General features: G+C 43.2%; 1 protein-coding gene across 1 annotated transcript in view; it reads right to left on the bottom strand.

Annotated features, from left to right (window-relative positions):
• ppm1e (protein phosphatase, Mg2+/Mn2+ dependent, 1E) overlaps positions 1-14,475 on the bottom strand; it is a 30,655-nt gene extending 16,180 nt beyond the window's left edge. Inside the window, exon 1 of the mRNA XM_063014369.1 lies at positions 14,284-14,475. Coding sequence (XP_062870439.1) covers positions 14,284-14,468 — 185 coding nt within the window. The 5' untranslated portion in view covers positions 14,469-14,475. The remainder of the gene's footprint in view (positions 1-14,283) is intronic.
• Positions 14,476-14,733: the final 258 nt, after the last annotated feature.

The following is a 14,733-nucleotide window of genomic DNA, read 5'->3' as shown; positions in this document are numbered from 1 at the left end:
ACTGGCTTTTCATAACGCCAACTTGCTCAAGGACGTCTCTGTGGAAACTGTGATCTTTGTGATGCTCGTCACAGCTTTAGTTGAAGTGTTCCACACGTCTACTGACTGTAAAATAGCCACAAATGCTGACAAACAAATCAGTCTTTATGCAGCTTCTCGTTTCCCTTAATATACTTCATATTGGGGGGAACAGTTGTGCATCAGATCATGTTCATGCTTCAAATTGACAATACTGGGCGCTTCGTGGCTCAGCCATCTAATGCGCCAGCCCATCGCCTCTGAGATCTTGACTCAAAACTTAGCTATGCTATCGACCTGGCCAGGGGTCCACTAGACACAATCGGCCGTGCCTGAGGGAGGGATCTCTACTGAGTTAACCACTGCTGCTGGTGGTGAGAATCTATTGCTGGTTAGTGTAAAGATGGGGCGGCTGGATTTACATGTAAAGGAAGACGAGCGTAAAAGACAGCAGCAGAGTGCACAAGGGAATTAAGCACATCCGAATTGGGTGCAACGAGGGAGGAAATTATATTCAAGATGGCACAACATTTAAAAGTACATTTTCCTCAGTTTTACCGCAGTTTTTTAGAAGAGCAGAATTGCTTTTTCCCAAGAGCAGCAAATTTCACACTATGATTGAACTCAATTCTCTCACCGTTTTACACACCGGGATTAAAACCCTAATCTCTCAGATCTGACCAGTAGCGACCCCACCACCATCACGTCTGTGATGAAGTCCTGAAGAAAGCAGCAGCTGCAGTGTTACAATCATGATCTTCAGGCCTCGACGTTTACAGATTAATCAGCCGAGTGTAAAAGAGATTACGAGGCTCGACACCTCCACAGCGTGATTATGTAAGTGATGGAACGTGGGTTAGTGGAGCTGCACATTCAATTAACACCAAACTGCTGAGAAGAAACCCACCAGTAGATCAGGAATTCTGGGTAATAAGTGCACGACAGGACGATAAAGATGGACCATCACCACAGGACTGCACTGTGGTCAGAAACAAAGGTAACAAAGCTTCAAAGCCTACGCAGATGTGAAGCTTGCTCAACTGAGGATAGTCTCACCCATCTTCCAGAATCTGACCTTCTGACTGACCTTGCCAAAAGTCAACTGTTCACCGTCCACTGTTTGATTGGAGTCAAACAAGCCGTATTTTCATGGACATGAGGAACATGGAGGTGATGCCATGAATTTTATTGACGTTATAGAATTTCTGCACCAGCAGATAAATCATCTGAACTGCTGAAGTTATTTAATTGTTCTGAGATACAAGATGCTGAAGATGTTTTTCTGATCCCATGAGGACCTGGTAAGCAAAAACATCCTTGAGATGAAGAGCGTGAGCCCAGAAGACCCCAAAAACTGCACAGTAAGCCCCAAGTTAGCACTGATGTGATGAGTCAGAGCGATCCGGGGTCCTGATTATTCAGGCGTGACTCAAGAGTCGCAGTGTTTCACCTAAAAAGAGGAACACCAGCTAATCGAGGAACCTCAGGGCGTCGCAATCCGTCAGCATAGTGCTCATTATGACTCAGCCCTCACATTGTACCGCAACCCCCCCACCATCACCACCACCACCACCCCCCCACCCCTCAGCGCCAACAGCTGAAGGCCAAGCGGAGGCGGCTCGAACGGGTACACGATTTCCCCATCACACACACACACACACACTTCTCATGTTCGACTTCTCGGTCTGCTGTGAACTCATCGCTAGTTCCTTCAGACTTTGGATGAACAGACGGACAGAAAACGAAGCCTAATCATAAAATCGCGCCGTTTTAAACTCGGTTCCTGCACTCAAAATCACTCCATCAGGGAACCTCATCAGGCGAGGTGAAAGATATCACACTGATAAACACCAAAGTTCCCAAACATGAGTAGAGACGCTCTCAGAAAATACTTCAAGGTTCTATTCCCAACGGAAGAGGATCTACTTACACAAAAAGTTAGAAGTCTGTTGACAACAAGGCTAACACAGCCCATGTAAACAATAAAAAGCACAAACATAAAAGACATTAACACATTATTAACTAATTTACCTACCGTTTGTATCTCCATTAAATATTTATTACATAATAATAATATTGACAATTCGTGTTGAATTAGACGTTACACTGCATGTCACAGAATTTGAATTAGCGAATCAAACGACTGGGCAAAACTTTAGCTGCTTCATTTGAAGTTTTCAATGCAAAATTCAGAATCAGAATCACTTTTATTTTGCCGGTATGGTACATATAGTCGAAGAATTTGTTTTGGTGATACACAACACACACTGCACCACTGTAGGACTTGGTGAAATGTGAAACTCTGATCAAATTCACACCCACAACATCAACACCGCTCAACAACACTTACACACACGTACACAGTAGAGGGAAACGATCTTGTATTTTTAGAAGAGCAGAAATGGCTTTGTGTGCTGTAAACATCTGCATGGTGAAGCAGGAGCAGAGCCGCGTCATTAAATATGCAGGTCGCTCGCCGTCAATAATGCATTCTCTCTCATGTCGTCTTCCATACGCTGTTCTCGGTCTGAGCACATCAGCCCGGACGTTTCTATTCCTGCTTTTCCTTGGGGATCCCCAGGCCTTCCCAAGACCTGCTCTGTGGTCTAGAACAGATCCAGAATGGATCGACTGGGGCGTCCTTGTGAGATGTCTAAACTAATTTAACAGACTTAATTTTTTTACTTTAGAAGGGTTCTGAAGTCCAGTCTTGTGGCAAAGGAACATAATTATTCAGTTATTTGTTTACCTTCCAGGTGATGAGCCTTCAAAGAGGTGTGGCTTTAGCCATTTAGCCATAGAGGTGTGGCTTAGCCATTTCAGCAAGATGCGAACACAAACCTCAGGATTGTCTACAGCAGTGAGTTCCAGAAATCCTAATCTGCAAAAGGTAGACATAATTGTGCCCTAGATGAAGGTCTAAGAACTTTCTTTATTGAGGAATCTGACCCAGTGTGTGCCAGTACACACTTCAATAAAACAAAACACTTATTTTGGAGTCTAGGTCTTCAACTAATTTCTACCTGTGAAGGACAAAAGTCAGATCAAATGTATTTGTACAGAACTTATAACAACTTATAATCTCCAACATCTTTACATGCCACTGAACATCAACAATGGCAAGAATCTACTTTCTAAATGCGAAGATGAAACCTTAAGAAGACTTCAGGATCCCAAAGGGACCTCCATCCTCTCTGTGTGACACAATACGTGGACAAAAACAACAACGCTGCAGAACAGCACAGGACAAAATGAGATCACAGCGTGCATAGAAGTTTTTTGCACAAGCTAACCCAGATAGTCAACCTCCAAAGTCCTTCAAAAACATCTCATCTTATTTAAACGGAACATCGTGTGATTTCAGGAGTTTTACATCTTCTTTTACCTGCTCAAATCGGAAAAATGGGTCCTAGTGACCTGGGTTCATTCCTTGAGTTCTGTCCATGAGTGACCCTGTCCCTGTCCTGAATGCGGTGCTGGACCTACTGTGACCATGATCAGTGAAAATGAATGAGAAACTGTATTGCTATTAAATCTGAGTGGACGACCCGGGTCTGTGCAAGTCAACATGGATCAGGGCCCAATCTGAATACACCCTTGAAACGAGTGCAGAAATAGCCTGTTTGTGTGAGTGTGTGTGTGTGTGTGTGTGTGTGGCAGATCCAGATGGAGCTGAAGCTTTAGCAGATGAATGTAGGTCGTCATTGCTCAACAGCATCTACACACTTCCAGATCTACACACACACACCCACAAACGGAGGTCACCCGCCTGGCTCACTGCGTCTACTCCACTTTCCAAGTCCTTAACAAGGTCACTGTGAAGGTGTCCATTTTTCCCCAAAAATATCTCATATCACTCAATCTCCGTCATCAAAACCCTTCCTGACTAAACCCTAACCACTAACCTCTCCACAATTATGGCTTAAAGTATATGGACACACCACCAGTTATGTGGCCAAATTGCACCTGGGCAGGTTTTACAGAAACACAAGCCGGACAGAGGAACCACTCAACAGCTCAGGGTTACAGAGGAACCACTCAACATCTCAGGGTTACAGAGGAACCACTCAACATCTCAGGGTTACAGAGGAACCACTCAACATCTCAGGGTTTCAGAGGAACCACTCAACATCTCAGGGTTTCAGAGGAACCACTCAACATCTCAGGGTTTCAGAGGAACCACTCAACATCTCAGGGTTTCAGAGGAACCACTCAACATCTCAGTGTTACAGAGGAACCACTCAACATCTCAGTGTTTCAGAGGAACCACTCAACATCTCAGGGTTTCAGAGGAACCACTCAACATCTCAGGGTTTCAGAGGAACCCCCAAATTAACCTCAAAATATACACCAGTTGTGATGAAATGATGAGGAAACGCCACTCTGTCCTCGGATGACTCCATTAAAGCTGTGTCTCTAATCACTGCGCTTTACCACAAAGTGCAATCAAACGCAGATCTGATTTGCAGGAGAGAACATGACACCCCCACCACCTCCACCATCTCCACCCCGTCATTAGGCGTGGGACGATAAGAGCAAGCGAGGACGGAGCTATAAAAAGAGCAGGAAGAGAGAGAGGGATGGAGTGTAAGAGACGGAGGTCTAAACCAGAGAGAGGATGAGTGAGTGGAAAAACTCCATTTCATTTGAGGAACAGATTGGAAATGACGTCTGTCTGGATTAACTGGGATTAAACGAACCTACTGGTTTTGCCACACTGGCATTCAGACAGCCATAAAAACCCACACACACAAAATAAACCCCAGCAGGTCTAATATTTCTCACCAAAGGCTTTTGGTTCAACCCAGTCAGATCGAGATCTGGATTGATTTACCAGTTCTGATGTGTGTTCTCATGTTCATTTGTTGTTATTGACAGAAAGATGAATTTTCACTTTCTATCAGAAAATCAACTACAATCATTAACAGCTTTGACTGAGTTTCTCTTAGCCACAAACAAAAGCAAATTTTTTTTTACATCAAACTGATATTTCATGACCAAACAAAAGGAAACTGAAGGACCAAATGGGACGAGTGACATTCAAGAAACAAAAAAACATCCTACAAGCTTCTCTGCACCAACCACCTGATATGATTCGTGCACAGGAACCGCTATTATTTTGCCCACCTACCATACAGTGAACATAACGAAGGTGCTACGTTCTCCTTTGCCCATGTTGGGGAACCAAAACATCACCATGGCAAAGGTGCGTCGTTTGCATACAGTTGCTGTTTATATCAGTTCTGCTGTAAAGCCTCGAAGCTTCTTCCACATGCCACAAAAATGTCTTCCATAGTTCATCAGAACATCGGGGACACTGGACTCTTCCCTGAAATTTAGACACTGCCAATTCCCATCTTCAAACTCTCTCCTCTACCGAACTAAACATTTCAGGGCTAACACGTGCTTCCTTTGAGACACATGGACCAACTTGCTTGTTTTAAACTGCAGCTGATGTAAACAACCTGAACAAGGTGCAATGAACTCGCCAGATTAGCTTAGTGTCATTCTAATCAACAGGGAAGACATGAACACCTTATACTCTCCAGGACTCCTGGCTACAGCATCACTTGGCCTTGTGTAACAAAGGCACTGTGCAAAAAGTAAAAGAATCTGTGGCATATTCTATTCAGATTGGACGGTGCATTTACTAAATGCTGGAGATTTCATGCACTGAATATTGCATCCAATAAGAACCACATGAATGAATCAACCTTGACCAAACAAACCTGCTGTACCCTATAAAACCTTCAGAAAACAACAATCAACATTCATTTCTTTAAGATTTCCTCCACTTTATTAGCAACCTGTAGCGTTTCATTTCGATCCCATCATGGCTGAATCAGGAAGAGATTTTTGGTCTTTACGGCCGGTCGGTGTTCACAACACAATAAATAAAAGCGCTTAAGTAAATGTGAGTACGTTTTCCACCAGCAAGCATTTCTGATAAAGTACAGAACAAAGCGTTTGACATTTTTTGGCACAAACATTACCTGATACAATAAAACCTGGAGCTGTCTGCCAAAAAACCTCCAGTGTTCTCTCATCAGAGCTAATACAAAGAGACTTTTAAATGGACGATGTTCTGGCTGGCAGAAATCAGCCATTAAATTAAATCTGCCCGGTGATGGAGTGGACCCTGAAGACTGGTTAGTTAGAGGTTTTAGATTCAGCGCTGGAAGAGCCTGTGTGGTGATCCCGGAGTGACCTGGTGATTAAGGGATTACCATGCAAGTCATTTACCTGCTGAGAAAAGCTCGACTCAACGATTTATAGAGAACGATAGTGAGAGAGGGAATGGAAGTGAGCGGGTTTACTGATATATGGAGAACAGGAAGATGAAGTGGGCAGTGGAAGAGCAATAACTCGTAGTTCCAGACAAAGGTGAAAGTCTAAAGAAAGTCCAGACGTCCATAGTGGCATCAAATAGAGACCAGTACAGGACTGTATGTTTGGACTCTTGGGTCGTATTTGTAAATCTAAAGTGGACATCAATGTTTTAATACATTTTACCTCATGAAACATTAAGATGACTAAATTTGAGCTGGCAAACCTGCACAGATAATACACCCCACTCCCTCCCAACACCAGCAGGAGAACATGGCAGAGTGGATGGAAAGAAGCCGACATCCAAACCCACTCAGTCTAATTACTGTGTGATGCTGAGAAGCAGCGACTCAATCATATTTCCATTCAATTACTGTGCTGGCGGAGAGACGAGGTGACGGACCTCTTTTAAACAAATGAAACGCAGCGGGAAGGACGACCTCAGGAACCCTCAGGATGGGCCGTGACGGAGCCGTTTTATAACGGTCTGGCATCTTCAGTGTGGAAGCACACGGCACAGCGCTCGGTGTTTAGCGCAGTTCAGAGGTAATTATGTAACTCAGACGAGGTTCTGATTATTTTTATCTCAGGAGTTTGGCATGTAAAAGAAGAGAACGCGCTAACACATTCCTAACAGAACGCTCTCCAAATCTCCCAGCACCCCAAAACGATTTATTGAAGCTTTAACTGAAGTGCAGTAGGGTAAGATGGATTACCACAAACTCTAAAGCAAAATAAAAAGGAACTTCTGATTCTGAGCTCCGGTTCTGAACTTTGCAGATTCTCGTGTGTAAACTGTAAAAGCTACTTGAAACCTTTAATATTCGAACAGCAGCATGAGAAGCTCCAGCTCAAGTTCAGTCGGCGTCCATTTCCTCTCTGAAAGCTTTGAAGTGGGAATTTAAGAGTCAGTAACACACAGGTCCCAGAATCATGGCCGCAGCAGAGGGTCGATGTGCGAGTGTGTGAGAAATCAAACTGTATTGATTGCGAGCGCTCGGCCGGGTTTATTTTGCCCCCAGATGAAGTGAAAGGAAGCCCGAGGGGGTCGTGGGATTCACAGAGCAGTGAAGCCTCCGGCACTCGGGGGTCAACGAGCTAAATCAAGCCTCATCAACACTCAATAAACACCACTTTACCCATCCAGTGTTTGGGACAACAAGAGTCTGCTAGGCTTAGCAAGCAGAGAATAACAAATCAAGTGAACTCGCCGATGCTCAAGTTTCTCCAACATGTTGTTAAAGTACCAAGATATGAGAAATTAAAGTACTCAATAATACCCCATATTCATGCTGATCTTACTGGAATCAGACGCCCCACAAGCTCATAGTAGAGAATCCACATACACACTATATTTATTTGATTTCTGTAGCAGGTAAGTGTAGCAGGATCAGGAATAAAATACTTTTTTTTAAATTTTGGCTCCAGTGGTTGTAACCGCCTTCAGGTTACTCCTCACACTTTCAGTTTTTGTAGATGAGTTTGTAGTACCAAGTACGACCTGATGTGTGTGTTACTGGATGAATAGTAGAATTTTATTTCATCACCATTCAAAAATGGTGTTAAATGATGATACAGCCTGTAGGAGTTCATGTGTCACTACCAAATTACAGAAATATGACCAGCTTAAAATAAAATCAGTTGATGTGTGATATTAAACATCCGAAACCGATGACCGTTCCGTACCAGTGAGGTTATGATGATGCTCATCTTCTCTGTCACCTCGTCTGACGTTCTAATCTGAACAGAAAATGCAATTCAATGACTCTAAACTCTAAACACTGGAACTATTCTGTATTAAAATGAGAAGTATGAAGCCGGTCTGTTTGAGTTTATACTGTATCTTTGTGAGAAATAAAAGATGTTTTTGATGGAAGGTCCTCTCGGGAGCAGCTGCTTTACAATAGGCATCGTGCTTTAATGTGATGCCAAAAAAACGCTGCCAAATTTGAACAGGAACGTTTTTATCTACAAAACCCTCCCGTTAGCCTCATAGACAAATCCTGTTTTACACCTGAACCCTCTTGATGATGGAAAAACTAAATCTACCAACGACACAATGACACTAATATGAAAAGCTAATGTAGATAATCAGATTCACGTTTTATAATAAAATTGCTCAGTAAAAACAACTTGTTTAAAGAGTGTAACGGCTGGAACAGCAAAAAAGGTTTAAAGATGTGAGTGATTTATATAAAGTCTCCTAGAAATGAGCTGTTAGAAGCAGCCAAGATCATAAATTCATAGTATTTTAACTAATCTGTGTCATGTTATAATATTATTCTGGTTTTACCTGCTTCTGAAGGGCAGTTTTATGTCCGGAAATGATCATGTCTGGTTATCCGAGCTGGTTATTTCCAGCTAAGCTAACACAGCACTAATAAAAGATAACACGCTCCAATATGTAAGAGAATTAAAGCAGCTAATGTAGCTTTATGATTGTTTACCTGCTGTTACCTTTTAATGAAACAGCGTATAGTGGGTTGGGTATTATTGTATTAGATCTTAGCTGGTAAACCACCATGGTTAGCTCTTCTACCAATAAGAATCTACTTCAACAAAGCAGCTCTAGTAATAAATGTAAGATTGTAGTTTCCTCTTTTAGGTCCTGCATGGGAGATGCATTTATGAAGCTCAGTTTGGGGATTTTAAAACAAATGTTACCCTTGTATTCCCGGGTAAATCGAGGCTCTCTGGTGGAGAATACCCACATACATCATCAAACTGTCCTGATTGACAGCTATTCCTGCTAGAAAGCCGAGCGATGATACAACAGTCACGCTATTAAACCGGGAAGTTCAGCCTAATGTGACATTTATTCAAAACGCCCGTGGTGGTTTAGCCGAGAACAACGGCGCCATTTACACTTCCTGTTCCCTAATGAGGGAGTTCTCAGTGGGATTTAATTCTGATCCAGCCGGAGAAAATCCCACGAGGTCATTAGTGTGTGACGGTTAAAACCCATTCTGTTAAAAACCATAATGACTTCGTTTAGATATACATCAAGAACAAAATGTATAATCTCCACTGGTCCACCCCTTAAGAATCAGCGTGGCCCCTTTTCCCTGTTATATTTATCAATTACTAATAAATAACAAATGCTGGTCGGGCGATAAACCTCCAACATTCCACCCAAAACTTCCAGCGGTTCCTAAACAGAGGTACAAGAACCACTGGTGGAACTTCAATATGAAATTCTGGAACGAAACCATAAAAGACGGTTCAAAATAGATGCACCACTCCTCCAGCTCTGTGTGTTTGCTGATGGAGGGATGTGGTGAAGGTGTGATGCCCCTCAGTGCTGGGTTTACAGCTGTGGGAGACAGGAGCTATAATGAGCTTTAGGAAGAGGTCTCCGTTCTCCATTAGCGTGTGTCAGGACTCCCCACGGCTCTCGGTGGAAGGAGAAAGTGTCACCCCGTACCTCCCTCCCTCCCACCCACCCACGGGCTGTTTATAGCACAACACAAGCTGTATTACATCTGAACACGAAAGCTTCAGGAGAAATCAGAATCCAACCCTGAAATGTTTTAAATGAAAGCCTCGTTAGCACCACCATCATCAGAACGCTGATCCGAAGGCATTCGCCGCACCGCCGTGAAATCAGACCAACACACCGCCACCGAAAGCTGACGGTGCTGTCACAAACGTACAACACGTACAGATCATCGTTACTCATTTCATGATCTCCATCTGCCTTCACACACACACACGGCGCTGGTGGTGCGAATGCTCGGGTGGGTTCGAGAATAAAGGGGATCTCCACCTCGCTCTGTGCTCTATTATTAGATCTTCAACCCAGAGACAAAATAATCACACGTTAAGCTGAATCATTACGGACGGAGCCGCAGCATCAGGCGGAAGGAAAATCCTCGGTCCTCCCTCGCTTTAAAGAACAAGGAACACGGTCCCAAAACCTGTTTTACTTTACTGATCCAACAGAAACAGCAACGAGCACAACAAACTAAATACAGTCCAGTACGGTCAACATGATGTGTGTAATAAATACTTCATAAACACCACTGTGTCCTAAACTGCTCTTATAGTGCACTATGTAGGGTGTAAAAACGTATTCCACCGCCTATATAGTGTTCTTATAGAGAGAAAAAGGCAGCTGTAGCCTAGCAGTTAAGGTACTGGACTAGTAATCGAAAGGTCGCTGGTTCAAGCCCCACCACTGCCAGGTTGCCACTGTTGGACCCTTATCCTTCAATTGCTCAGACTGTGGACTGTCACAGTACTGTAATTCACTTTGGATAAAAGCGTCTCCTAAATGCTAAAAATGTACATGTAAAACCAACATCCAGCAAACATTTAAGTACAAACTGAACCTCCAATTGTGCCGAACGTTGCAGTGAAAGGAAACCAGTGTTCATCCATTTGAGTTCCTTTTTTAATAAAATCTACTTCCAGAGGAAACATCTTCACATTTTACACACACAATGACTTTTAACTTCGTACCCTTCTATAAATCTAAACCATTCATTATAATAAAGATGTGTTCAGAATACTGATAGAGGGATAAAGAGTTCAGGAAACATCAATAATAATAAAACTCCTTGTAAGTTAATAAGTTTAAAACATCTACAACAAATCTGCAGCGGTGTGGTCCAGGTTTAACTCGTTTCTCCGCTTTATCCTGGTCAGAATCACAGTCGGACGAAAAGTAGGAAACACAAAAGACAGGTCGCGAGTCCATCACAGGGCAAACACACACACACACACACACACACACACCTAGGGGGACTTTTAGTGTCACCACTTAACCTGACTGCATGTCTCTGAATAAACCAGGAATCAAACCCAGCACCTTGATGTGAGGCGACCTAGCCAACGTGCCGCCCAAAATAGACAAAATGTTAAAGAAGCTCTAATGAACAGTTCCGTTATAGAACAGCAGATTTGTTTATTAATCATTCATTAGTAGTTCATAAACACTGGATGTTTTTAATTACCACCATCATTCACTTCACTTTTCCTGCCCAATAACACTGATCTCATTACACACACACACACAGAGCTGCTGTGAACCAGAACCTCCTCGTAAATTTAATTTAGCTCCAATACAGCGCTCGCAACAGAGACCCGGTCCCTACTGGCTACTTACTGAACACACAGAGCACTATAAAAGCACTATACTGTTTTATACCATCAGTTATGAGTGCACAAACCGTCCCTGGTGGCTCCCTGCTGGACACGTGCCCCACCAAACAGGGAGCGTTCATTCAGACCCGGTGAGGTTTCCATTCAGAGAGCGGGAGGCTGAATCCCTAACGACAGTGTGGTACGTGGACTAATTAATAATTATGCAGCATGTTATGCATATGTGAGTGAAAGGGTGGCCGTGGGCAAATGGATGAATTGATCGGGTAGAATAGAACAGAAAAACCTTCATATGTTATATATACATACACGTGCATAGTACAATGTAATTCTTTTTTTGTGTATCCCAGCACCTTGAGCTGAATGGGATTAGGGGCCTTGCTCAAGGGCCCAACAGTGTTTGCATGGTAAAGCTTGGATTGATTGATAACCCAGAGCTTTAACCATACACTGTTGACTGGATTGACTGTATAGGTTGATGAGATGACGTGAATTTATCAGTTTATATTGGAAATAAATGGTGAAGCTGCATTTTATATATTTAATATCATTTAAGTGTCTTTATAAAGGCAGACAAGCAGGTATTTGGGATTCAGCTGATAATTACTGTGTGTGTGGTTTCTTGCAGCATGTTGTCGACTGCATTATGTAATAAAAAGCACAATTTCTAACACAGAGCAGCCAGGCTTCCTCACAAGGTCAAATCAGTCACGTATTCCTACCATTATAAAAACATTCTGTCCCCATAACGAGTTCAATCCACGCCCACACACACTCTATCACTCACTCTTACACACACACAAACACACACACAGAACAGTAATACTGAGTGATACTGAGCGTGTCCGGGCTTCGTAAACGTGCTGCGTGTTTTCTGCACCGTTTTCTCCCCACATCGCTGCAGACAGGATGAGCTTCTGCTCTCCGTGGGTCTCTCACTCTGTCCTGCACATTTCTCATGAATCGTGCTCGGGAGGAGGATACAACGCAAACGGTGACGTCGTACGACGCAAAAATGGGGATCTACCACCAGGGCACCTTGAATTACAGGGATGGAGGGGGGGACTGCGCCTCCGTTCACCAGAGCTGCTTCTCGGGTGGTTTTCCACACAACACAGAGATCAGAAGCAAAATCAGGAACAGCAGAGTTATAAATGATCGATTAGATGTTCGTGGCTGTAAAAATACAATCATCAATATATTACTAATAATTATTAAGCTTTGATTATATTGATTAATCAGTTAAATATCCTGATTTACTGAAATCGTCTATAAAAAACAATCGTTCTATCTGACAAGTACAAATCATTTACCCTTTGAGCAGGTGCTGATGTTTCTTAATGATCCTCTATTTAAGAAAATTACAGGTACAGAAGGTGCTTTATCAACACTGATCATTATTATCATCACCTACAATGTTTAAAAAATCAGTCAACTACTCATGTTATTAATCATTACATGCACCATCCTGAATGTGATCATCTGTCAACGACCTCCTGGTTTATACGTCTTTATATGAGTTTTGAATCCCAGGCAGTGCTATCAACCTGGCTGAGCACCAAACAGGTACAACTGGGGTTTCACTGCTGGTGCGTGATTGCGGTCTCTGCTGCACCTCTACCTGCACTAGTGTTGCGTATTTACAACGTGGGAGTTCACAACGTGTCTCTCTGTACGCTGTACGACTCTCTGAGGCTCTGCCACTGGCAGGTGAAAAGACGTAGTGGCACGGGCACGAGAATCACAAATAGATTTTAAGTAATTATTCATTTAATTGGGAGAAATAGGAAGAAAAAAAAACGATTCTAACGGTGCTTTAGTGCTTGAACGTCCAAATGATGAAAATCACTCCCAGACTTTCACAGATTCTCACTCGCACCTACAGGACATTTACAGAAGCCAATCAGCATTCCTCCTGTGTTCACATCCCCCCTGTCAGTCGCATTATAAACACTCTTAATAAGCCTAGATTTCTTACATGTAAACATGGTGGACTCCCCGACTAACCAGCCAGCTCTGTGGGGTCATAAAGAGAACGGATTCTGCACGACGCACCTTTAACTCGCACGAGTGAAGTAATAAACCGATTATAAACGAACTACACCAGGTCTGTGAAATCACGTCCATTCAAATCAACATTATAAATGACACAGTGCATGATGGGTAAGCACTAAGCAGGTACTGATTCTGTGTTACGCATCTACAGATCTACAACCGTCGCGGTGCGCAGGAGAGCACAGCATGCTGGGTATTAGTACAGGTGTCATACAGGTAATGCATGAAAGTAATGCAATAATTTGGTTTACAGATGCAGTCATTCACATTATGTTCTAAGAAATAGAGAAATGCATGCTGGGTAGGCAGGTCGGTACTTAATGTGAACAGGTGTTGCAGACAGGTACATTTATCATAATTATATTGACAGATAAAAGAGCAAAGCAGGATGGGTAGGCAGGTACCGATTCTGTGTTACACATCTACAGATCTACAGCTGTGGCAGTGGGCAGGAGAGAAAAGCATGCTGGGTATTAGTACAGGTGTCGCTTACACAGGTGATACAGAAGCTGGTACAGATCTGTTATTAATATAATCATAAGAGCAATGCATGCTGGGTATCTGCAAAGGTGTTGCAGACAGGTATATAAATATATGAAAAAATATGTTTGCTGTACAGATGCAGTCATGTACATTAAGTTCTAAAAAAACAGAAATGCATGCTGGGTAGGCAGGTCGGTACTTCATTAAAACAGGTGTAGCAGACAGGTACATTTATCATATTTATATTGAGACAGATAACAGAGCAATGCATGCTGGGTCGGCAGGTCGGTACTTAACTATTTGCACAGGTGTTGCAGACACAGGTCCAGGCTCTCTCCCTCCACCTCGTCCTCGGACACGCGCTCGAATAAGGGGCGCGCGGGCACCGGTGCGTCCTCGGGCAGCGGCGGGCGCATCTCGCGCAGGTAGAGCTCGAGGAAGCGCCGGTACGCTCGCTCCTCACTCACACAGGCCGCCATCATCACTGCTGATCATTCCCGGTGTGAAGCAGCACCGTACAGCACCGGGGAGAGAGAGAGAGAGAGAGAGAGAGAGAGAGAGAGAGAGAGAGACTCGGGGGCGCGCACACGGGAACGCGGAGACTACGCGTTAACGAGTAGCAGTGACGTCAAGAGGAGTGGCTGGGAACTGGAAATAAAATCTATTTATAGCTTTTAAATAAAAACCTGAAGTGTCTCTCTATTCATTCCAATTTATTGTATATACAGATACACATTGTGGGTATAC

Source organism: Trichomycterus rosablanca, chromosome 18, assembly GCF_030014385.1.
Source record: "Trichomycterus rosablanca isolate fTriRos1 chromosome 18, fTriRos1.hap1, whole genome shotgun sequence".
Lineage (NCBI taxonomy): Eukaryota > Metazoa > Chordata > Actinopteri > Siluriformes > Trichomycteridae > Trichomycterus > Trichomycterus rosablanca.
This window is presented reverse-complemented; position numbering and strand designations above follow the sequence as displayed.